Genomic DNA, 27,314 nt, shown 5'->3' with positions numbered 1-27,314 from the left:
AATCTTATTTAGCATTAATTTTCTAAAATGTCAATTTTCTAAAACAAATATTGTTTCCTTTTCACAAATACTGCAGTTTTTTCCAAATTGTAACATGCCAATCAACTGTGAAAATTGTACTAGGATGTATCTCATTTTTTTTTTTTTTTTTTTTAATTTATTATTATTGCCCTTTACAAATCTGTTAATATTTTTCTTATATGCTGAAGAAAAATATTTATATATTGGTGTCCATTGAATCATGATGCATTGTTTCAGAAATGCATTCTCAACATTGTACTAACTATCATTAATAAATAGTGTGGGGATGGATGCTGCAACTATAACATACAACCACAAGTGGTATGGTTATAGTGTAAACAAATTGGATTCATGGACAACTTTAACACAAGTTACAGTTCTGTGAATTGTCCATGATTCCACGTGCGTGCGTGCACGTACACACACACGCGCACACACACTTCTAGGAAGTAACAAATTTTTGTTATGGTTCCATTCAATTTTATAATCATACTGTTTGCCTGTAGTTGGTGTCAGGGAATTTTATGAATTAGACAAGCTTTTCACAGTCATGAGATCCATTTCAGACTTCAAATTTCATTGCATATATATTTCTGTACTAAAATGCCGATAAAACCCAATTTGTCTTTGGTTGGGAATGGTAGTAACTTCAAAATATATTTATTTTCAGATAATCAAGTATCAAATTAAGAATGATATGCTACAGTAATACCCCGAAGTTGCGCGATAGGTGGGAAAAAAAAAACGCTTAAAGTCGAATTCTCGTAAGTCGGGGTACAACTTTGCATATAAATACATATAAATTTGTTTAATTGGGACTGAAGACTAACAAAAACACTAGTTTAGAAGAAAAATATTTAATAAAATTGCAGTTCTTTATACATATTAATACAAAATATGTATTAAAAAAATAAATGAGTTACGTAAAAAAGTTATTTCGATGTCGATGGCTTCATAAAATCTAACAAATTCGTCTGACGACACAGCGCCTTCTTTTTTTCACGCAGAATTTCTTTGTAGCAAGCTAATAATTTTTTTATTCTTGCTTTGTAGCTATAACGTGTTCTTCGTTGGAGTCTGTGTTCTAAAATTTTTAAGCCCTTTTCAATTGAGCGGAGACCTTCTGTCAAGCTTGCAATTGTCATGTGCTTTTCTGGGGAAACTAGGTCTGAAGTGTCGGATACTTCAGTGACGGTTTGCTCACGCATCTCTATGAGCTCATTCATTGTCAGCTCCTGACTATGTGAATCCAACAGCTCGTTGACATCATCACCATTGACTTCCAAATCTAATTGCCTGGCAAGATTAACAACTTCTATCACATGAGCGACATGATCAGTTTCTGGCATTGTTTTCCTCTCGTTTTTGAAAAAAAATGGACAAAGTTTCTTCCAGATACCATTCAATGTTTTTTTGTGAATTTCATCCCGAGATTCTTCAATGATTCTTACGGCATCTAAAACATTGGATTGTTTCCAAAAATCTTTAACAGATATCTCACTATTTTGTCTCATAGCTTCATTCAGACGTGCAAACGAATGCCTCGTGTAGTAAGCCTTGAATGTTTTGATGACTCCCTGGTCCATCGGTTGAAGCAGGCTGGTTGTGTTTGGAGGCAAAAACACAACTTTTGCATGAGTCGAAATTAATTAGGGTGGCAGGAGGGTGACTGGGTGCGTTATCAATAAGAAGCATCACTTTAAATGGAATCTGTTTAGACTTGCAATAACGTTCGACTTCGGGTATGAAGTGGTGACCAAACCAGTCCTCAAAAATGGAAGCTGTCACCCAAGCTTTATGATTTGACTTCCAAATCACTGGTAAGCTAATTTTAGATATACACCAAACGTTTTCTATACATGAATATAACATTTTCGTTTTAAAATCTTTACAAAAAAACTGCATCACTTGTGAATTTTGCAAATAATGTGTTTTGCGCTGCATTGTGGGTTGCAGAAATGTTCGAAATGCATTTGTTAGATGGGATATATATCTCTGTGAATGAAATCCAAAAAAAACTCCATCTGATATACCTAATTGCCATAAATATCTTCCCATAGGGTAAATTGCGTAATTAATGGACATATGAGAAATCGTGCAAATGGCAATCATGCCAACATACATTTTATTGCATTTACTTGTACAAACTGAAATGACAAGTTAATATAATAGTATTGTGTACTGTAAGTCAGCAAAATAAGTCTTCAGTATTTTGTTGTTGTTCCTCGAGCTGCAATTACAGCCTTGCAACAATCTGGCATAGAGTTAATAGACTTCTGGATATACAGTTGCCCAATTTCATGGTACCACACCTTTACAATGCTCTCCTGCAGCTGAAGCTTACTTGTTGGCTTCTTCTGAGCAATTTTAGATGACACTGTGTACCAGCAATTTTTAATAGGGTTCAAATCTGAAATGTTGCTGGGCCAGTCCAACACTGTAATGCCAACATTTCTGAGGTATGATTGCTCTTTAAGGGAGAAAAACTAGGAAAAACATTGGTGTAAGTATGTTTTAAGCCTTGTGAGACAAGAAGACAAACTCTTCATTAAATCTAAATAGCATAAAACTTACCAATTTTGCTGTGTGGCAAGGTGCTGAGTCCTGTTGAAAAATGCAGTTTTACACGTCTGTGTGGTGATCCCTAATAATGGATTTCAAGCACTCCTCCAAGATAGCAGTGTTTCTGCATTCACCATTCCGTTAATAAACTTATTTGGCTCACCCCTTTGCTTGTTATACATCTCCAGACCATCTGACCGGTGGGGAATTTTACAGTCTGTGTTATGCAAACAGGATGGTATGCCTCCAATTTTTGTCTTCTGACATATCGCTTCCCATCCAAGCCATGCAGGTTGAATTTTGATTCATCAGAAAAGATGATGGTGTCCCGTTGCTCTTTTGTCCATGAAATATGCGTTTTAGCCCAAGCATTGCTTCTTCCTCATTTGTTGGGTAAACAAAGACTTCTTCTTGGGCCGATAGACATGCAAACCACATTCCAAAAGCCGTCTTTGGATAGTTTGTGCACTTGTTCCAACAACAGAGGCCATCTCAGTCCAGTTTTAGATCAAGAGCACTAGCGTGGTGATTTTCAGATATTTTGTTAATGTAGAAAAAAATTTCAAATGTTGATCTTGGAGAGGCGTGGTCACTCTCTTATGGCCTGATCTCCCAGGTCTCCTTTTCACATCACCGGTTTCACGCTTTAATTTCAGCACCCGGGATACTGTTGACTTGTGGCAGCCTATTTTATCAGTGATGTCACGTGTAGAAAGCCTTTCCTGGGACAGAGCAACAGCTACACTTCTTTTTTTTCTTGGTGTCAACTGAACATATGGAGCCATACTTACACCTCCGCAAAACAGTATACTAATGAGGGTGTATACCATTCCAGTGCCATATTTATAGAAATGGCTGATGCAATACCTTGCAATTACTGTCTGATGCAATACCTTTGCTTTGCAACAAACAAAATGACTAATCAAACAATATCTTATACATTTAGCTACAAATGTTACTTTTTTTAAGTTGATGTAGTTTTTGGTTCGCCACTGTATATGATAACTGCACATATTTGATTTTAACTCTAATACTTTTAACACATCCTGACAAAATATATATCTGGTTGTAATCACCTTCAACTGAAGTATAGTTAAGTCAGTCATCTCTTAAAAGAATAAAAGTTCAAATATTAAAATTAAGATATAAAATAAAAATATTCAAAAAAAAAACAAATATTGAGATATAAAAGAATAAAAGATGTGAATATTAAGGATATTATGATCTGTATTTGACTTATATGTACATTTATATTTACTTTTGTTTTTAAAGACCACTCACCACAGAAGAGTTAAGCCAACGTAGAGAACAAGCCAGACAGCTCTACGAAAAAAGAATGGCTGGATTAGTGCCTGATGTTGAAATGAAATCTGATCAGAATTCTGGTACGTAGTGAAAGATTGTTCAGTCTTTGTAATTTTGCTATTACAGTTTTTAATATTTGAAACTACTAAAAGAGTTAGTAAATGTCGGAAAGTATGGTTGAAAATATCTGGCATTCATCAGGTAAACATTTTTGACAGTGAGTTGTTCATTTTTCTTTTTTTTTTTTTAAGTCATTTATCAAGTATATATGTTACCAGTAGGCTACTCTTTTCCTTTTTTTAATCTTACAACAGTGATTTTCAGTTATTTTGTTAATGTAGAACTTTTTTTTTTTTTTTATACATGAAATTTCTGCAGAAGCCTAATTATCAAAATTTACACTCTTTGGAACCCCATTAGCATCATAAATAGCAAAGAAATGGAATTACAGACATGCTGATTGGACCAATACAATCCTATAATAGTGACAAAATATATGGTGGATGATATGGGTATAATATTATACACATAATGAAAGCTACGTTTTGAATTCAGTTCGCTTCTGCACACCACTTTACTGCATCTATAATTGGTGATTTAGATGCAATAATTATTCATGTTTTCCACAAGGCCATTAACTGAGGCTACCCATTGTCTGATAATAGAATTAAATAATTCTGAAAGTCACAGCAGTAGCTCAGTTGACTTTTAAATGAATAACAGGTTCTTATTTGATTAAAAAAGATGTTAGTAACTTTAGGTCAACTCGTGGATAAATAGTAATTTCTCACCAATCTCCTTGGCCTTCTCTGTACTTGTTCCAACAGCTCTACATCCTTCTTAAAATGAGGCCTCCAGGCCTGTATGCTCTCACCAATCTCCTTGGCCTTCTCTGTACTTGTTCCAACAGCTCTACATCCTTCTTAAAATGAGACCTCCAGGCCTGTATGCAATATTCAACATGTGGCCTGACCATTGCCTTATACAAAGGGATAATCACCTCCTTATCCCTGTTAGCAAAATTCCTGTATATCCTTGACAGAACCCCATGAGCTGGCCTTGCAGCCTGTCTGCATTGCTCAGAGAAATTCATATCTGCCCAATTACTTTCAGGTCTTTTTCATTTTCCACTTCCCTGAGTGTTGTACCACACAGTTTATGATATGATAGTCTGGGTACCACTGCTACCCATATGCAGTACTTTGTATTTATCAATGTTAAACTTCAATTGCCACTTCTCAGCCCATCTGTCTAACTTTTTTAGATCCTGTTGCAGTAGCATACTGTTGTTAACAATGCTGCCAACCTTTGTATCATCTGCAAACTTGGACATTAAGATTGATATTCCTTCATCGATATTATTATTATTACTTAGCCACATGGTGCAAGGAAGCCTGAGGCTTATGCTGCACCAGCCAAAAAAAATTCCTGAGAGAGAGAGAGAGAGAAGTAGAAGGGAATCACCAAGAAAGAGAAGAATGATGATATCCATCTCAGGACCCTGGTATCATTGATAAATATAGAAAACAACATTGGGCCCAACACTGAACCCTTGAGGAACTCCGCTAATAACATTAGTCCATGAAGAGCAGTGTCCATTGACACTGCTCTTCATGGACTAATGAACCATCCCTTTATCCATAGCAGCAACTTGCCCTTAATGCCGTACTGCTCCAATTTGTACAGAAGTCTTATGTGCAGCAGTATGAAAAGCGTTTCAGAAATCGAAGTATATGATATCAAAATTATTTTTTACATCCAGTGACTTTGTGACCAAATCGCAGTATCCAATCAAACTGGTCAGACAAGATTTTTCCTTAACAAACCCATGCTGTGTCAGAACTCTAACTGCAGCCTTGTCTAGATGATCCTGCATTACTTCTTTATCGATTAAATCATTATTTTCCCTGGAACAGAATTACACTAACAGGTCTGCAACTTCATGTCGCCCTGCGATTCCCTTTGTGAATTGAGGATATATTCATATATCTCCAGTCTGTGAAAACCTTCCCTGAATCCAAGGATGCTCTCATAATTATCACTAAAGGTTTGCTTACTTCCTTTGCTGCCTCCCTTAATATGATTGTATAGATCCCATCCACCCCATGTGACTTCCTTAAGTTTAACTTCCACAACTTCTCTTCCACTTTCCTCTCCTTTATAAAATCATTTAACTCCCTGTTACAGTTTGATAAACTTCTGGCCGCCACTCTCTTACAGAATTCCTCATATGTGAATGTAGATTCAAAATACTCATTCAGTTTGTCAGCTACCTGAACAGGGTCATCAACAGTTAAACCATCAATATATCAAGTGGACCAATCTGATTCATCCCCTTTCTTCTGGAGTTTACATAATTTAAGGAATCTTTGCTGTTTTTTCTTTCTACCCTTTGCCAAAGATTTCTCATATGCCCTTGCTTCAGTAACCTTCTTCATTACTTGATTGCAGACTAGTTTGTATCAACAATAGGCCTCTGTGTCGCCTGATAATTTATATGCATCCCATGTATTTTATTTTATTTTATTTTATTTTATGTATTTTATTTTATTTTCTTCTGCTATTGTTCAGACAGTTTACCAACTAAGAAATACTGTTCAAGGCATAGGCCTAAATGAATGTCAGATGAACTAATGAGACTTATAGCATATTCCATTATCTGCAGATTCTTAATGCATGAATAATCACTGCTGATAAAAGTCCTGCTCCTTTGCAAGTGACCAACCCACAAGTTCCAGTCAATATCTGGAAAGTTAAAATCCCACATTATAAGACAATCTGATTTACTGGCCCACTATTTTTCTGTACAGTTGTTCATTGTACTCATCAGAGTCATTAGGCCTATAACACACTCCTATTCTCATTTTTACTTTTCCTGTGCTGATGTCACACCAAACTGATTCAACATTGCGCTGACCACCCATGTCAACTGAATGCTGCCTTAGATTTTGTTTCTTAACTAACGGCATAACCCCTCCTCCCTTCCTCTCCTGTCTGTCCTTTCTGTACACATTGTACTCCCAATATTCAAATTCTGCATTCTTTATCTGCTTGACACCACATCTCTGATATCCCGACAATGTGTGCATCTATTGTCTTGGATCTTACCTAGAAAAAGTTATTTCTTCAAATTGCAGGAGCTGAAAAGTAAACACTTGTGAGGAGACCTGATTGAAATGCTTAATGCTTTTAATTAATTGAATCTCTATTATGATTGAGTAAACTAAATGCTGATGGTATCCTTACTGTTTCTCAGACAGCAGTCAAAAGGAACATAAATTTAACTGGAAAAGGAAGGTTGCAGGATAGATATGTGAAAATGTTGCTTTCAGCCGCAGTAATTGATTGTTGGAACAAACTTCCATCTGGTGTTGTGGATGTGGGGTTGTTTGAATAAATTTAAAGAAGGATTAAGCAAATTGTTAGAGGGGGATGTACAGACTACAGGCTGGACTCAATTAATTTGTCCCACTAACGCATCTCACAAAACTGAAACACATTAATCGAATATAATAATCAATCGGAAAAATTATAATTGGTCCGTGACCTTCAGGAATGTCCATAAAAAATTTTAAAAATAACTTTTTAACTGTATACCATGTAAAAGATAATAAAAATACATGTAATTATAGAATTAAATGTTTATTGCATAAAATACACAATGAAAAAACTATTTGCTGCGGAAATATTTGAACAGCATTTGTTTTTTTTTCCAGCAATTAATTTCCGATAGCCGACAACAGTCTTCTCTAGGCACTGGCAAAATAAATATTGGAGAACCTCAGACCTTTTGTTTGAGGTTCTCTTCGATATGAAAGATTTCATCTAGTTATTTTACCATTATCTCCTTTGTGGTAATGTTTTCATCTGGCTTTTAAAAATTTATTTATTTTTAATAATAGGAAAAACATACATTAAAGTAGATACATGCAAAAGCTTTCGGTTAGTTTGTTAAGCTTCCTCAGTCAAACTGACAGTTAAGAGTGGAACGTGAGGCATGTACTGCCAGTCATGTATATGAACTGTCCCGTTGTGATTAATTGTTGGATGTTGAAGTCTGTGAACGTTGCCAACAGTAGTAAATTTATTTATTTTTTTTTCATTTAAAAATTAGAATTTTTAAATGCAAGTCTGCATGTAACTTTATTAGCTGTGGGTTGATGGAACACACTCAGGCATGCAGTGAACAAGCATTAGTTAATTGTCCGTCTGATGCGCGGTAAGCTTAGCACACAATTGAAATCTTTTTCAACTATCACATAAAAAAAAATTGTGTTAACTGGAAATTTGTATCATGTAAAGTGCAAAGTGGTATACGTTTTTTCAAATAGTGGTAACTGAAAATCGCATTGTGCAAGGGCTGGCTATATCTTGATCATGAATAATTTAAGGCAAGTAAATATAGCTAGTAAATTTCCAAAAAAGAAAAGATATCATTTATTTAAACATATGGTGAAAAGAGTTCAAATATTGGTGATGTGGTCCATAATGAATGGCATAAAAAAAGATTGCAGCCTTAAAGATGTATTTTTTGCAGTTGAGACATTTGTTTTAGCAGTTTATCCTGATAGAACAGTTACCTTGAAAATCAGTTCATGTCATGCTGCTGTTAAGCATACTAAAGAATGTTTAATTCTTCTTTTGAGTAGCAGCATGAATAGAAAATCTTTGAAGCCACAATATTTTTCTGGTGTGAAAATTCTCTCTATGCAACATCTGGTGAACTATAAGAATTATATGGCAACTGAATTTATTTCCTAGTGGCTGCTGAAGTTATTTGCATTGTGATAGATTAAAAAAAAATCATTTTGTTTATTGATAAATGTGCAGCTCATAATGTTATTATAACCAAAACTGCTGTTTCAACCAAATTCCTGTCAATGCTTCAGCCCTTGGAAGACTAAGGAAGGAATTATTCAGAATTACTCTGATGAATTTGAGGTATTGCTCAAAACATCAAAGGCAGATATTATTATGTTATCAGAGACGTAGTGTCACACAGATATAAAGAATGCAGAACTAGAATTTCGGGAGTACAATGTGTACAGAAAGGATAGACAGGATAGGAAGGGAGGGGTTATGCTATTAGTTAAGAAACACAAAATCCAAGGAAGTGAAGCCAGTCGACATTGCTGGACAGTGCAGTGTCGAGTCAGTTTGGTGTGACATAAGCATTGGGAGATAAAAAATTGAGAGTAAGTGTGTGCTATAGGCCTATTGACTCTGATGAGTATAATAAGAAACTGTACAGGGAAATAGAGTGGGCCAGTAAATCAGAGTGTTATAATGGGGGATTTTAATTTCCCACATGTTGATTGGAATTTGTGAGTTGGTCACTCACACACTAGCAAGGCTTTTGTGGATTTATTTGATGATTGTTTTCTACATCAGCATGTTCGAGAGGCAACTAGAGGGAGTAATACTCTTGATCTGATTATCAGTAGTGATTCTTCATGCATTAAGAATCTGCAGATGAAGGAACCACTAGGTGGCAGTGATCACGGTGTGCTGAAGTGGGATTTACTCAAAGAGGTAACTACCATCAGGGGTAAAGGGAAGAGTTTTTGCTTTCATAAACACAACTATGGTGGTCTGAGACATTATTTAAATTCTATACTGTGGGACCAACTGATGATGTTACCAACAGCAAATTCAAAATGGGAAGCATTCAAAGAACTTATCTTGGAAGCTACTAGGCTTTACATACCAACTAAGAAATATTGTTCAAGGTTTAGGCCTAAATGGATGTCAGATGAACTAATGAGACATCTGGCAGAGAAGAAAAATGCGTGGAATACATATAAATTAACATGTGACACAGAAGCCTATGATAGGTGTAAGCTGATCTGTAACCAAGTTACAAAGGAGGTTAGGCAGGCGAAGGCAGATTACAAGAAATCTTTGGCAAAGGATGCAGAAGAAAAACAGCAAAGAGTTCTTTACTTATGTAAACTCTAGAAGGGAGTGGATGAATCAGATTGGTCCACTTGATATCGATGGTTCAACTGTTGATGATCCTACTCAGATAGCTAACAAACTAAATGAATATTTTGCATCGACATTCACACATGAGGAATTATTCAGTGAGGGGAATGCCAGAGGTGTATTCAACTCTGGTAGTAAGCTAGATAATCTTGTTATAACTGAGAGTCAAGTGGAGAAGAAATTGTTGAAGATAAATACAAGAAAGGCACCTGGGGTGGATGGGATCTATCCAGTTATATTAAAGGAGGCAGCAAAGGAAGTAAGCAAACCCTTAGCCTTAATTATGACAGCTTCCTTGGACTCAGGGGAGGTACCCATGGACTGGAGATGTGCAAATGTGACCCCAATTCACAAAGGAGGATCAAAGGCTGACACAAGTAATTATAGACCTGTGAGTTTAACTTCTGTTCCAGGAAAATTAATGGAGGCCCTGGTTAAAGAAGCACTACAGGATCATCTAGACAAGACTTCAGTTATAGCTCAGACACAGCATGGTTTTGTTAAGGGAACGTCTTGCCTGACCAATTTGATTGGATACTATGATGCAATCACAAAAGAACTGGATGCAGGGAATAACTTTGATATTATATATTTGGATCTTAGAAAGGCTTTTGATACTGTTGCACATGGAAGACTGCTGTACAAATTAGAGCAGTCTGGCATTGGAGGCAAATTGCTGCTATGGATAAAGGGGTGGTTGAGTGGGAGAAGACAGAGAGTGGTAATCAATGGACACTGCTCATCATGGACTAATGTTATTAGTTGAGTCCGTCAGGGTTCGGGACACCTCCGTAGCCAGGTGGGAAGGAGCAGCAGTGCGTAGCACATGCTTCTTGATTAGACCGGCGTTCAAGCCCGTCACCACCAAATACGGAGGATGCGGAAAGGTCAGGGAATGACCACTGCATATTCCCGGAGCAATATGGCCTTAGTTGCTAATGCTCCTAAAAACCAAATAACAAAAATAACAACCCTCAGGGTTCAGTGTTGGGTCCATTATTGTTTTCTGTATTTATAAATGATATTGATGATGGTATATCAAGCTTAATGTCCAAGTTTGCAGGTGATACAAAGGTTGGCAAGGTTGTTAAGGACACTACTGATGCTATGCTGCTGCAACAGAATCTGGAAAGGTTGAGCAGATGGGCTGAGATGTGGAAAATGAAGTTTAACATTGAAAAATGTAAAGAACTACTTATGGAAAACAGCAACCCCAGAGCAACATATCAACTCTGACAATGGTAGAGAATGAAAAGGACCTGGGGGTTATTGTGCAGGCAGATATGAAGTTCTCTGAGCAGTGCAGATGGGCTGCAAGAGTAGCTCATGGTGTCTTGTCAATGATATACAGGAATTTTTCTAGCAGGGATAAGGGGGTGATTATTCTCTTGTATAAGGCAATGGTCAGCCCACACCTTGAGTACTGTATACAGGTCTGGAGGCCTCATTTCAAGAAGGATGTAGAGCTGCTGGAACGAGTACAGAGAAGGGCAACAAGATTAGTGAATGGAACAAAGGGTTGCTCTTACGAAGAAAGGCTTAAGTTTTGCAAATTACAGTGTCTGGAGACTAGGCACCGGCGAGGTGATCTGATAGAGGTGTATAAAGCCTTGAATGGTTTGAGCATGCTCAATGCCGATGGGATTCCTCCTCTTGCTCAAAATAATCACCTGAGAGGGCATAAATTCAGATTGAGGAAAGACAGATGTAGGATAGATGTGCGGAAATTTGCCTTTAGCCAGCGAGTAGTTGGATGGTGGAACAGACTTCCAACCCTTGTTGTGGAAGTTGATAGCCTAAATAAATTTAAGCATCAGCTGAACAGGTATTTCGAACGAATGGAGGGGTGAAATGGAAGTGGTTTTTTTTTTTTTTTTTTTTTGGCTGATGCTGCATAAGCTTGCTTTCTTGCATCATATGCCTGTACTAATGCTAATGCTAATTTTAAGATAAATATTGCAAGTTATACAGACGTATATCCAGGACATGAGGCAAGGTCAGATTTACTGTGGTGCAGAAGCCTAAGATATATATGCCAGGATTTCTATTTCTAAATATGTGTGCTACAATCCCAGACAATTCTAGATTCAATATTACATGGAATAGTGCTGATCCTTTATGTCAGATAGACACATTGGTGATTTTCTGAGACTTTGCAGGCCGGGTAAGGAAGTGGTTGGTTTAATGTCATACTGTTTTTCTCTAAGAGCTAACAAAGGTGCATAGTATCTTCACTAGAAAAATAACTAAAAATAACATTATAAAAATAAGTAAACTGCAGCATTTAAGCTTAATACTAAAATGTTTTTTAATTTATATTTAATTACAAATATCAATAAAAGAAAAAATGACTTTTACCATTCAAACTTTTAGAAATGATCTCAAAGCACATGTGTTCGTGTTTATGAGGTGTTGTCATCAGAAATTTCACGGATCTGACTTTGTATCTTGAAATTGTAGCAACATAGCAAGTTGCAATTTGTCACATGTTTGGTGGCTCATCTAGGCATAGTAGTAATGCACGATTCATCCATTAATCTGCATTAACTTGCATTGAATATGTGTTTTATTTTTAGTAAAATAATAAGAGGAGTTTACCTCAATATAGTGCGTAGAACACTTCCGTATGATACCCTCCAGAAATTAAAACGAAAAAATCGACAACTTACCGGTACATTAGAGTAAAATATAAATAATTAAATAAACAATTTAACACAATTCAAATCAATATAAAACAATTAAAAATCAAATTAACGCAATTAAAAGAATCAAATTACAGGCAAGTAAAGAATCAAATTACAGACGAAAATATTCAAAACGATTTTCTTTCCTCGTGTAAATCAACATGAAGCCTCAATTCGTGCTTCTCGTTCAGCAGCGTCAGAATTAGCCTTTCATGCCATTAACGAAAAACATACTTTTTTATTTAACGAGGCCAAAATACTTAATGTTCAACGTAATTATACGCGACTATTAATTGCAGAAACCGTTGAAATTAAATTACACGAGAATTCGGTTAATGTTCGGCGGCCATATTTGATCTTCGATGTGTGGACTTTTACGCGCATGCACGAAGACAAATAATCTCTATTTAAGTATCAGGTTTAACCCGATTCGGTAATTTTCATTCCTGTGATCACGACATACGGTCGAAAAGCATTGCCAGCTTCAAGGAAGGAAAATCGTTTTGAATATTTTCGTTTGATTCTTTTAATTGCGTTAATTTGATTTTTAATTGTTTTATATTGATTTGAATTGTGTTAAATTGTTTATTTAATTATTTATATTTTACTCTAATGTACCAGTAAGTTGTCGATTTTTAAGTTTTTTCCATTTTAATTTCTGGAGGGTATCATACGGAAGTGTTCTACACACTATATTGAGGTAAACTCCTCTTATTATTTTACTAATATTATTATCAACGTAGAACATATTGAGTAGTACAGCTCTGATTCGTGCTATCTAGTGTTTTATTTTTGTTTGTCACATTTTGAAATGTTTCATTTTACTGAGCAGCAAGTTTGCAATATATTTTGTTTCATATTGTGGGAAAGTGCAACACAAATCCATGAAATATTAAAAACAGCTTTCAGAGAGGATGCTGTCATTCAAAGACTTTTTAGAGGTTTTCAAAGTTTAAAGAGTGCTACTTGTCTGTAATATGATTCTTTGCTTTGTTTGCCCTGAATCATCTTACAGATATCTTACTTCAAAAATGAGTTATTCAAACGTTTGTGTTCTTATCAGAGATGATTGATATTTAACTATCTGCAAAATAGGTATTTCTTGTTAAGAAATTTTAAACAAGATTTGGAAATGTGATGCATTTCAGCCATACTTGTGCTTTACATCTTCACTGACAATCACAGAGAGCAGTGAATTTTCACATCAGAATCTTCTTCAGCCTGCTATTGCTAAACCACTTTGTTTTCCATCACTGCTGGTGATGAATCATCAGTATATAACTGTGACCCAGAAACAAAAGTCTGTCTTCCCCAAGGCTCAAAAAATCAAGATAGCCTCAGTCAAATGCAAAGATTGTGCTTATTATATTTTTCGACTCAGAGTATCATTCGTTATGAATGTGTCCTTCATGGTAAAGTGAACTACTATGAAATCAGGAATACTACAGAACAATTCTATGGTGATTGGATGATGATTTGGAGAAGTCTGTTTTGGGAAATTGATACTTGCATTGTGACAGTACCCATGCACACTCAGTGCTTTTCACTCAAAATTTCTTGTGAAGTACTCCATCGCATTGGTTGCCATCTGTCATACCCACTAGATTTAACATTAGTGATGGGGTGGGTTTTTTTTTTTTTTTTGTTTCCCAAAGCATTGGAGTTGATGTGTGTGTGTATACAGTGTCAAGGTGACAACTTTGCAGTAAACTTCATTTCATAAATATTAATTAATTTTCCAAAAATTTTGATCACACCTCTTGTATCAAAATATTGAGGTGCATTCTTATTGATGAATGGGCTTAACCTGCTGGTGGTGGTAGCAGCAGCACCCAAAATGTAGCAAAATCAGTGGCAGGTGCCCAACTTCTTTTTAATTTCTGAAAATGTTTTGGATTTTCTTTGAGTTTTGTGCCAAAAGTGTCGCTATTTCCTTTTTTTTATGAATTTCAATACTTACTTTAAAAAAATCTGCTGAAAATTAAAAAAAAGTTTCATATATAAGCAGAAATGTTAGTCTTTTATTCTCTTTCATATTCATTTTCCAGTTTAAAACACCATGAAGTGTGCAAAATTGCAAACATGCAAATGTTTTTGCTTTATGTATATAAATATTATTAAAAAACATATTAAATATATTCAAATCCTGTTAGTTGTTAGCTCCATTTTCAAATTTGTTTCAAAATTTATTTTAAATTTGCTCACTTTACAACTCAAAATACCGAACTAGATATCTTGCTTTCTGCAGTATAGCAACCACCTTGAGAGCATATTGGGTTTCTGGTTATGAAAATAATAATTAAACTTTCAAAACCAACTAGAGTAAGAGGATACATGTTTGTTGAACTAGTAAGTGAGAAGAAAATAAGAGTAGACTTGTCTTGTCTGGTATTTGGGAAGGAGCAGCAGTGCGTAGCGCACGCTTCTTGATTAGACTGGGGTTCGAGCCCGTCACCACCAAATATGGAGGAGGTCGGAATGACCACCGCATATTCCCAGAGCAATATGGCCTTAGTTGCTAATGCTCCTAAAAACCAAATAACAAACAAACAAACCTGTCTGGTATCATGCTACTCTTTAAGAAAAAAGGATCATGGTGGTTCACTTGACAGGTTTTCAGACCCAGTTTCTGTACAGAAACTGAAATAATCACTTCAGAAATTGTTACAGTTAAAGTTTGACTATACTTAGGATGATAATAAAATTTCAGATTTTTAGTCATCAATTAAGGAGGGAATGTGTTTTTTTTAAGGGTCACCTGTTAAGTGACCTGCTGTGTGTAAAAACTGATGTTGTGCAAAGCTATAGCTCACATATTTTGCCTCTAGGATGTTTGTGACTAGCAATTTCAAAATTCTTTGTGAACTAGGTAAAACCTTTTCAAGAACTAGACCTGGCCTATTATCTATAATTTGAGCACCTCTGGCCTAGAAGATGGAGTACTCTTAGAATTGGTGCCTCCGTAGCCAGGTGGGCAGGAGCAGCAGTGCGTAGCGCACGCTTCTTGGTTAGACCGGGGTTCGAGCCCGTGACCACCAAATACGGAGGATGCGGAAAGGTCAGGAAATGATCACCATATATCCCCGGTGCAATATGGCCTTAGTTGCTAATGCTCCTAAAAACCAAATAACAAAACAAACAATAACAAACAAACTCTTGGAATCAGTTTACTGCTGCTGTGAGAATAGCAAGTAAAGCATAACACAATATTACAGAAACCACAGTTGTAAATTGTTTCAGTTTAGCTAGATTTACAATAACAAGTTCTGTTTTAGAGGGTGAGAAGGATGGAAATTAACTAGGTAATAGCTGGAAATCTTTAATTTATGCTTTTAGTGTAATGTGATCATTTCATAAATGTTGATAGCAATTGGGAAATTAGTAAATTGTGTTTAAGTGATGCAGAGATAGCTTGCTATATAAAAATACAAAACAAAAAAAAAAAAAAAAGTTGGTGAAAGGGAATATCATGATGATGATGACAGTGGAGAAGAAGGGATTAGTGTACCTGCCTACATGGAAGCTCAGCAAGCAGTTAGACACACTGCTTAAATTTATTGAAGGTCTTCCTACTGCAATAGAAAATGACTCTGCATTTCTTAATAATATTTTATGGAATGGGAATTAATGAGGAAAATGCACTCACCCTTCCTACTCTTGTTATTCACATATTTTTCCTCTAGGTTGTCTAATTTTATATAGTGAAATTATTTTAAATGAAGTGAATCGGTTTACATTTGAACATTGAAAAAATCTTTGGTGGGTTTAATTGCATTTTTGCATTACAGCATCAGCCAGTTGTTTAACCTTTAAATAAAAAGATAAAACTGTGGCCATTATCAACCCACTGCAGGATGCAAACCTCCTCAACAATTCATGTTGAGGGAAATAGACCATAATCTGCCACGCTGGTAGAGTGCAGATTGGCAGATCGAACGTATTTAGCAGTCAGGGGCTTGACCCCCAGTCTACTCAAAGCTCGTGTGCAGTACTGCCCTCCCACTCCTAACCCTCGGCTGCGGAGGCTGTTTAACCATTATTATTTACTAATTGTTTAACCATTATGATTAAACAGTTAGCTATGTAATTATTATTTTTTATGTCAGTTAAAATATGAGTGTTAAAACAATGTATCAATAAGCCCTCTATTTTTTTCAGTTTTGTTTGTACAGTAACTTATTTTAAACATGATCAACCCTTAAATGGGTTGAGCACGCTGAATTCTGACGGGATCCTTCCACTTGTTCAGATTACAAACCTAAGGGGACATAAATTCAAATTAAGAAAAGACAGATGTAGAATAGATGTGTGGAAATTTGCCTTTAGTCAGCAGGTGGTTAATTGCTGGAACAAACTTCCATCTGTCGTTGTGGAAGTTAATAGGTTAAATAAATTTAAGGAGGAACTGGACAGGCATTTGGAGGGAATGGTGTGATTTTTTTTTTTTTTTAGCTGATGCTACATAAGCTCATACACTTGCTTTCTTGCATCACATGCCACTACTACTACTACTACTACATAAAAGTAGTAAAATTTGAATTTTTGATAGTTCAGTGAGGTTTTTTTTTTTTTTTTTATCTCTCTTCAACTTTAAGTTATCAATAGTGTACTGTATTATAAAATTGTGGCCTCCATAACAGATTGTATGCGAATCTCTGTTATGATTATTATTGGTACCTAAACATAATACAGTAAAATATCATTAATGCACTTTCAATTTATTCCAAGTACTCCTTTATATGAAACACGTATCATTCCTCTGCAAAAGGATAGGCTTTTCTGTGTAAATATATTTGTTCATTACAAATTCGGTTAATATGTATTACAAAGTTCGTTCGTTTTCACCTTGTGAGAAATAAATATGTTATTTTGTATGTTTAATACAAATTTTGGCACAGTTATCCAATGATTGCCTCTTGCTGCCCGGTTCCCTTCTTCCCAAAGGATGACACTGACTTGTTAGAATTTGCTTTTGTGTAAACAAAATCAGTTTATGGTAGCTACAATGTAAGTGCACTCTGAAAAACATCATCATGAAGGATGATGTTAAATTAACGAAAGAATGAAAACAGTTTTTCTAAGTTGTTTACATACACTCCCTTGCTCTCCACAGGATTAAGATCAGTTGCAATTGTTATGCCAGTTCAAAGAGCCTTTTGCTAAGTATAATCTATTTTTTGTGCCATTTTATCTGAGCTGATGTCTTTTTGGAACTTGTCTTTAAATTAATTTAAAGTTTGTTCATATTAAATCTCATCTAGCAGTGTTATGGCAAAAAAAACATAAACAGACTGAATTAAACAGAAAATTATACATGAGACTGATAGGATGGAATGGAGCAAAACGGACATTGCAAAGGAATACAACATCCCTTTACCTACTTTATAATACTGAAACTTAGAAAAGACACTGGAGCAGCGATTTAAAAAAAAAAAAAAACAGAAAACAAATTCTTGGTGCAAAACCCAAGGGACTTGAAACAAAACTTTTCAAGTGGTACCAACAAATGCATGCGTCTAATTTGCCAATATCAGATTTTGCAAGAAGAGGCAAATTATCTAGCTAAGCAACATGGAATTAGCAACTTCAAATGCAGCAATGGCTGCCTCCAAAGATGTAAAGACAGGTGAAATGTTTGCGGCCAGTATGGATTAGTCTGCAAAGAAAAGGATATTTTTAATCTTGACAAGACAGGTTTATTTGATAATTTGCTGTTATAGGAGAGTTTTGTCATGGTGGAAATTTTAGTAAACAAAGACTCACTGTTCTGTTATGCTGCAATTCAGATGGCAGTACAAAACTGTCACCACCAAATACAGAGGATACGGAAAGGTCAGGGAATGGCCACTGCATATTCCAGGAGCAATATGGTCTTAGTTGCTAATGCTCCTTAAAAAAAAAAAAAAAAAAAAAAAAAAAACCAGAAAGAATGGCTTTGGAGAAAAGAACATTGAGGAATGGAGGAATTTGAAGGAGCATATGGATTTTAGTGGCGAATTTGAAGAGTTTGTGAAGGTGGATGATGCAGTCGCTACCACAGCAATGCCAACACCAGAAGAGTTGCTGAACACTAAGCAAAACAATGATTTTTTTTTTGTTTTATTACCAGCGATGGCAAAAGTGAAGAAGCACGTGCACACTGCCATCTATAAAAGATGCGCAAAATGTATTGAGCATAATAGAGAATGTGTTGGCTTGCAATAACATTGATAAAGAAACGGCTATCTCATTTGATAATGTCTGTGCTGTAGTTAAAAATGCATATAGAACAAAAAACTATGCAAACAACATTGGATTCTTTCTTTCAATTAGATTAACTCATTAAAAAGTTAATGTTTGTGTGTCTCCTTTTATTAAGATTGTAATTCTTTTTACCGTGATACTAAAATATTGTATATATCAAAACATAATACTGTACAATATTTTCATTTCCATATTACTTTTCTCTTAGTTTATCTTACAAATAAAATAAAAGCTTTAAAAAATATGTTGTTCCTATTACTATATTGTTAGACAAGCCTTTTATTATTTTATTAATATGAACCAGAGCTGGAATGCTCAGTACATTCTACGTTGATATCAATATTTGTAAAATAATAAGAGAAGTTTACCTCAATATAATACACAGAACACTTACATAACAGTAAAAAATAATTAAAAATCAATTGACACGATTAAAAATCAAATGAACACTATTAAAAATCAGTCTAACGCAATTAAAAATTAAATAGATTAATTAAAAGAAATTTAAAGAAAAAATTCAAAACGATTTCCCTTCCTGAAGCTGATAATGCTTTTTCGAATTTTCGTTCCTCTGATCACAACATATGGTCAAAGCATTGTCAGCTTCAGGAAGGAAAACCATTTTTGCATTTTTTCGTTAAATTTCTTTTAATTAATCTATTTAAATTTTAATTGTGTCAATTGATTTTTAATTATTTTTTACTATTATGTAAGTGTTCTACGTATTATATTGAGTATTGAGGTAAACTTCTTATTATTTTAAAATTATTTTATTAATTTAAATTACAGAATTTAAATAATTAATAAATTTTAAATTTTAATTTTATTAATTTAAATTAATATTTAAAATATTTATTTTTGATAATTTTATTATTATTATTATTAGATATATAGTATATACCAAAAAAAAAAAAAACTAAAATTTTGACACTTTTGGGGGGGGACCTTGTTTTAACATGAAAATTTAGATCCCTTGAACTTTGTATTAACATGATCCATCTGTAATTTGAAGAGTCACTAGCACTTGAGAATTGTGAAATACGTCAAGCACTGCAAAAAGGTGAGTATTAAGGAATGTTTGGAAAGGGTGGAGCAAGTGTAATTACTGTAAAAATACTCTCCTTGTTTTACAGATATCATCTTGAAACCTTGTACTTGATCTTCTGTATAACACACCCAGTAGTCTGAGCATATGACACAGTATACCTACCACTTTGCACAAACTGTATTTTGGGGCTTCTTAACAAGTATAATGATTGGCTGAAGCTTCCTACTGGGGAAATGAGAACACTTAATGTGGTAAATTTGCAACATCCATCATTTGTTATAACTGATGAATGTTATAACATTCATCAGTTATAACAACTGATGGATAGAAGGTTGAAATATCACATGTTGAAGCATTGGTAGGCAGTTTGTACTGTTACTTTTCATTCTGTGCCATGTCTGATAATAGCATCTTTACCACACCCGATACAAAATATTTAGAAGACAGAGAATTATGCATTCAGTAAACAACTTTTCAAAACCATCCCCTTCTTTCTCCAGCTAGGAGAGATGGTAGTCTTCTTGAACTACATTTCTGCTGCTTTTCCTTGTACACATTAGAGTTGACAGAGGCATCTATCCATGACAGCTTCTTGTGTATTTTTAATATTTTAGTTGGTTTTATTCAGATTTCATTCTATACAATTTTCATTTTAGAGATTATTCTGTTTTATTTCGAAATATGTTTTTTTCTGTGCTATGACAATAAACGTGTTATGATTCCTGGTGTTTCTGGCCTTTTTGCCAGCATAGCTAGGAAATTTTAATACCTTAAAATAAGATCCTCATGTCAGGTGGTTCATGTGAAAATCTTTCATTGTATACTTCACAAGGGGATACTGTGACATCTCATGACATTAGTTATATTAATGGTTCAACTGTTTGGCTTAAACAAATAGCCTTAGAATATTCTGTGGGCATCTCAGATTTAATAAACCTCTTGTAGTAAATGAACTTCTGATTAATCAGTAATTCCTCTTACTGACCCATTCTATTCCTAATCTGGTAGATATCCACTCATTCATTCCATATTTATCGGTAGCTATATGTGATTAGCCATGTGTTATGTAAGATGTCCATTGCCTATGGAACTTGATCGCTCCTCTTTACATATGCTCCACAAGTTGATGGTAAGATTCCTACAATGTAACTTGCCATAATGATCAGATAGTATCATTCATTATATGACCAGTGGACAAAAGCAGGTCCATACATTCATCAGCTGTGTCAACTTCATTCCACAAATGCTTTCTTTTGTTAAATACACTGGGTTCTGGGAAATAGGGAATGGTCATTGTCATTCTCCTGGAACCATTCCGACAAAGTACATTCCCCACTGTCGTAACACATTTCCTGCTGGAAGTTGCTATCACCAATGAAACAATATCAGATGGTCTGATGATATTAAGTAGACTTTTATAATCCAGCATTGGTCTGCTAGTATCAGGGAGTTCCAATAGTTCAAAGCACTACTGATAAATTATCTACTAAGTTCATAATTCCCCCACATTCTGCTAATATTTTGGATAAGGTGTGGTAATGATGCTGTTATATCACACCTGATATAATAGTACTATTGAACTTCAGTTTCACTGAAATAACTTTTCATCCCTTCTACTTCTATTCCCTAATACATTTTTCCTGTATATATTCTTTTAAATTTTTGCACTCTTCAAAAATTCATATTCAATATATAGATTACCTTCTTTATTTGCAAACTATCTGCATACAAAAAAAGGTATTATAGATTTTTTTAACCAGTCTTGTTAGGATTTTCCATAAAAAGTCTTTCAGAGATTTAAATGTATTTTTATTTTTAATTCAAAAATAATAATAAAACACAGGCAGCCAGTATACAAAATATCTTATCTAGTATAAGTTTCACAGACAGAATAAAACACCTTACTCATGATGATGTATTGAAAGATTTCATTTCAGCTGACATTCTTGTGTTTTTATTAAGATGTATTTATTTTCCATTTTATTAATGTTTTATCGATAGACTGTCAGAATTCCACCAAAGAGGAGCTCCTTCCATATGAAATGTGTGATGATACAATTTTTGTTGCCTTTGCTCGTGTATTTAGTGGCACTTTACGTAAAGGGCAAGAGTTATATGTTTTAGGTCCTAAGCATAATCCAGCAAAAGCATTAAAAGAGGTGAGTTAAACTTAAAACATTGCTACTGATTTCATTGTACTTAATTAGAAGAAATGCACCTGTAACGTAAACTTAAACAGATAGTTTACATTTGCCATTTTATAAAATGTACTACATAGAATATTTTATATAGAACTTGCTCTAATTTCACATTCTAAAGTTTCGAATCTATTTTGACTGGATTTTGCAGATTAATTTTGTCAGTCACTTTTCCTTTGTTTGATTTCCCATAGCTGTACCATCATAACTTTTTTTTTGTTTGTTTTTTTTCCTTCTTGAGCACTTCCTCCTAATACCTTATACACATTAATAAGGAATAATTTTGAAAATATTTTAGCTGATTGTTCTTTCTCTTGTTTCATTTTTTTCTTTAACCATCAGTAAAAGACAATCTTTGCAAGATGGTAATAGAAGTGTTGAAAATAATGCATAAATTAACACAATAAACTAATAATATTTTAAGTCCAGATATTATGGTTTACACCAAAGGAATTTGGTCATAACTATAGTCAAGAAGTTGTATGCATTTATGCCATGAGATTATACTGTCATGACACTAAAGGCATTAATCATCTCTATTCCGTTTATTCTTTAGGATGGAACAGTAGATGCTCGACTCACTTTAAAAGATTTGCGCTCTAATCAGCATATAACTGTAGTCACTGTAAAACAGTTATATTTATTAATGGGTAAAGAACTGGAGTACTTGGATGAAGTTCCGGCAGGAAATGTGCTAGGTGAATATTTGTTAGTCTTATATTTATCTGTGTACCTTGTTTAATTCAAGGTAATGACCCTGATTTAAAAAATTTATTATGACTAAATGAATAAAGATAAAGTGGAAAGTAAACTACATTTAGATACACAAACTAAAAAAGTTTTTTCCCCTTTTTATTCAAGCTAATTGAAGATAAAGCTTAATTACTGTAAATCTGTGTTTTTTTCATGCATTTACATTTTAAAGGTCATTTCAGATGTTTAATTTTTGGTATGAATTAGCAGTAATAAAGGCATATGATGCGAGAAAGCAAGCTTATACAGCATCAGCTAAAAAAAAAAACAAATTTTTTTTCCATTTCACCCATCCATTCACTCCAAATGTTTGTCTAGTTCTTCCTTAATTTATTTACACTGTCATCTTCCACAATGACATGGAATGTTCCAAGAATCAACCACCCACTGACTAAAGGCAAATTTCCACACATCTGTTCTACAATTTGAGTTTATGCCCCCTCAGGTTTGTAGACTGAGCAAAAGAAAGAATCCTATCAGCATTGAGCCGACTCAAACCATTCAATGCATTATACATCACAATCAGATCACCTCGCAGGTGCCTAGTCTCCAGACACTGCTGTTTGCAGAACTTGAGCATTTATTCGTAAGAGCAACCCTTTGTTCCATTCACCAAGATCATTGCCATTCTCTGTACTCGTTCCAGCAGCTCTACATCCTTCCTAAAATGAGGCCTCCAGACCTTTTTTGCAGTATTCAAGGTGGTTCCCGACCATTACCTTATACAAGGGGATAATCACCTCTTATCTCTGCTAGAAAAATTCCTGTACATCATTGACAAGACACCATGAGCTACTCTTGCAGAACGTTTGCACTGCTAAGAAAACTTCATATTTGACTGTGCAATTACCCCCAGGTCCTTTTCATTCTCCACTACCTGAATGTAGTACTGCCCAGTTGGTATGTTACTCTGAGGTACTTTACATTTGTCAATGTTAAAGTTCAGTTGCCCATCTACTCAACTTTTCTAGATCCTGTTGCAGTAGCAAACTGTCTTTACTATCAATAACAACCCTGCCAACCTTCGTATCGTCTGCAAACTTGACATTAAGCTTCATATACCATCATCAGTATCATTTATAAATACAGAAAACGACAATGGACCCAACACTGAACCCTGAGGGACTCCACTAATAACATTAATCCATGAAGAGCAGTGTCCATTGATTGCCACTCTGTCTTCTCCTACTCAACCATCCTTTTATCCATTGTAGCAACTTGCCCTTAATGCCGTACTACTACTCCAATTTGTACAGTAGTCTTTCACGTGCAACAGTATCAAAAGCTTTCCTAAAATCCAAGTATATGATATAAAAATTATTTTTTGCATCCATTTCCTTTGTGACCAAATCCAATCAAATTAGTCAGACAAGACTTCTCTTTAACAAACCCATGCTGTGTCTGAACTATAACTGCAGTCTGACTATTGCTGGGTTTTTTTGCATCTTTTGACATTGAAGATTTCTTGTAATCTGCCTTTTCCTGCCTAACCTGCTCTTTGTGACTTGATTACAGACCAGCTTATATCTACCATAGGCATCTGTGTCATTTGATAATTTATATACATCCCATTCATTTTTTCTCTGCCAAGAGTCTCATTAGTTCATCTGACATCCATTTAAGCCTAAACCTTGAACAATATTTCTTAGTTGGTATGAAAATCCTAGTAGCTTCCAAGATTAATTCCTTGTATACTTCCCATTTAAAATTTGCCATTATTAACATCATCTGTTGATCCAACTTTATAGAATTTAAAAACTGTCTCTGATGACTAGTCACCTTTACAAAAGAAAAACCCTTCCCTTCACCCCTTATGTTACATCTTTAGTGTTACATCTTTGAGTAAATCCCATATCAGCATACTGATCACTGCCACCTAGTGATTCCTTTATCTACAGATTCTTAATGCATGAAGAATCACTGCTGATAATCTGATCAATGGTATTACTCCCTCTGGTTGCCTCTCAAACATGCCGCTGGAGAAAACAGTCATCAATAAATCCACAAATGCCTTGGTAGTGTGCGACTGACCAACCCACAAGTTCCAGGCTATATCTGGGAAGTTAAAATCTCCCATTATAAGACAATATAATTTACTTGCTCACTCTGTTTCTCTGTACACCTGTTCATTGTACTCATCAGAGTCATTAGGACTATAACACATACCTACCTTCAATTTTGCTTTCCCAGTGCTTATATCACACCAAAATGACTCGGTATCGCACTGTCCACCCATGTCAACTGGATGCACTTCCTTACATTTTATGTGTTTTTTAACTAATAGCATAACCCCTCCTCCCTTCCTATCCTTTTTGTACACATTGTACTCCCCAAATTTCTTTTCTGCATTCCTTATATCTGTATGACAACACATTTGTGATATCACAACAATATAAGGTCGCGGGTTCGATTCCCGCCTAGGGCTTGGATCAAAGTACTGCAAAAACCTTGGGAGGTGCAATATGGCCACAGAAGCTGATGCGCCAACAACTACCAAAAAAAAAAAAAAAAAATCGCAACAATATCTGCCTTTGATGGTTTGACCAGCACCTCAAATTCATCAAATTTATTTACTAAACTCCTAGTATTGATGTATATGCAAGTATACATGCACCTGTTCTTATTCTTAGTTACCCTAACACAGTCCATGTATTTACTTGTTCTGCGATGACTACCAGAAGTCCTTGAAATCCCCAGCACCTTGTTTTCCTGGCTGCTGCTCTATCCATTGGAATAGTGCAAGAATCACTTTTACCTCTCCCTGTGGCTACTGTTAAGCTATTAGTCTGTATCACCCCAAGCTAGCAGTTTTCCGACCCACCTAACAATTCTAGTATGTACTTCTGTCTATATGTTTACAAGTGTGAAAACAGTTTTGAAAATCATCAATGGAAGAGATTATCCTCAAATGGGGATAATCTCCTCCTGATTTGGGCATATAAAAGCCAAATTCTAAAAAATAAAAATAATTTTTTTAAAGAAAAATAGTGATTTTCCTCTCTCTCTCTCTCTCTCTCTCTCTCTCTCTCTCTCTCCCTCCCCCCCCCATGCATTTCTAATGTAATCTGAGATTGTACATGGGTTTCTTTTAAGGTCACTTAAGTTTTTTTTTTTTTTTTTTGATTACTATGAAAACTATTCAGTTATATTAAAAGAAGTAGCAAAATGGTTGTTGGTTTTTAAGAATATCAGTGAGTCAGGCCATATTGCCCAATTTTTGTATTTTGTTTCTATATGGTATAAGTATAATATATAAGACTGAATGTTGTGCGAGCTGAAAAACCCTACTGCTACTGCCTGAGATCTCTAACTACTGCCCCAGTTGGAGAGAGCTCTATAAATTCCTCCACCATCAATGGGGTTCAAACTGATGTCTTTCCAAATGGGTGACCAGTGGAAAAATCACTATATCTTGGAAGACAGCACAAAGCTAAGCAAACTTTAGCCATAATTATGAAAACATCCTTCTTCAGGGAAGTTGCAGTAGACTATTGCAATAGCATATTGAGGTCACAATAGACTGTATTGTGACTCAGAGGAGGTAACAGTAGGAGGAATGCACAAATATGTCTCATATTCACAAAGAGGGATTGAAGTACAAAGTGAATAATCACAAAACTATAAGCATGACATGACATGACTTCTGTTGCAGGGAAAATAATAGTGTCAGTAGTTAGAGAGGTACTGCAGGATCATCTTAACAGGAATAGAATTATATGGAAGTCACAGTTTAGGTTTAAGTGGTAGGAGGATCATGCCCAACAATTCTGATTAGTTACTATGATGCAGTAACAAAGGCGCCTCCGTAGCCAGGTGGGCAGGAGCAGCAGTGTGTAGCACATGCTTCTTGATTAGATCAGGGTTCGAGCCCATGACCACCAAATATGGAGGATGCGGAAAGGTTGGGGAATGACCACCGCATATCCCCGGAGCAATATGGCCTTAGTTGCTAATGCTCCTAAAAACCAAATAACAAACACAGCAGTAACAAAGGAACTGGATACAAATAATAATTTTGACATCACACGTAGATTTCAATAAAGCTTTCAATACTTCCACACACAGAACTACTATATAACCCCAGGGGCTCACATTTGGTGAGTTTTGGGCTTGGCACACCCAAGATCCTGAGCTGGATATCATCATTCTTCTCTTTCTTGGTGATCCCCCCCCCCATCTCTCCGGGTAATTCAGAAATTTTTTTTGGCTGGTGCAACATAAGCCTCAGTCTTCCTTGCACCATATAGCTAATAATAATAATAATAATTAGAGCAGAGTGGTATTAGGCAAGTTACTTCTATGTAAGTAACTTGCCTATGAGTGGTAGGAGACAGGGGAAATGGGCCCTTCTCTTGTTTGAACTAATATCATTATTGGACTCCTTACTGTTTTTGATACTTATTAATGATATTGGTGAAGGCATATCAAGTTTAATCAAAGTTTACAGGTGATACAAAAGTTGGCAGGGTAGTAAATGACAAAACATATAACTACAGCAAGACCTAAATAAATTGG

At 35.2% G+C, this 27,314-nt stretch overlaps 1 protein-coding gene across 1 annotated transcript in view; it reads left to right on the top strand.

Moving 5' to 3' along the window:
* The window catches only part of LOC150089325 (elongation factor-like GTPase 1), a 549,838-nt gene that overhangs the window by 205,682 nt on the left and 316,842 nt on the right, over positions 1–27,314 (top strand). Inside the window, exons 15-17 of the mRNA XM_090389043.1 lie at positions 3,856–3,968; positions 21,850–22,007; positions 22,603–22,744. Coding sequence (XP_090245169.1) covers positions 3,856–3,968; positions 21,850–22,007; positions 22,603–22,744 — 413 coding nt within the window. The remainder of the gene's footprint in view (positions 1–3,855; positions 3,969–21,849; positions 22,008–22,602; positions 22,745–27,314) is intronic.

Source organism: Mastigoproctus giganteus, chromosome 2 (genome assembly GCF_048544385.1).
Source record: "Mastigoproctus giganteus isolate SK-2022 chromosome 2, ASM4854438v1, whole genome shotgun sequence".
In the NCBI taxonomy this organism is placed as follows: domain Eukaryota; kingdom Metazoa; phylum Arthropoda; class Arachnida; order Uropygi; family Thelyphonidae; genus Mastigoproctus; species Mastigoproctus giganteus.
The sequence above is the reverse complement of the archived record's forward strand: the minus strand, read 5'-3'. Positions and strand labels throughout refer to the sequence as shown.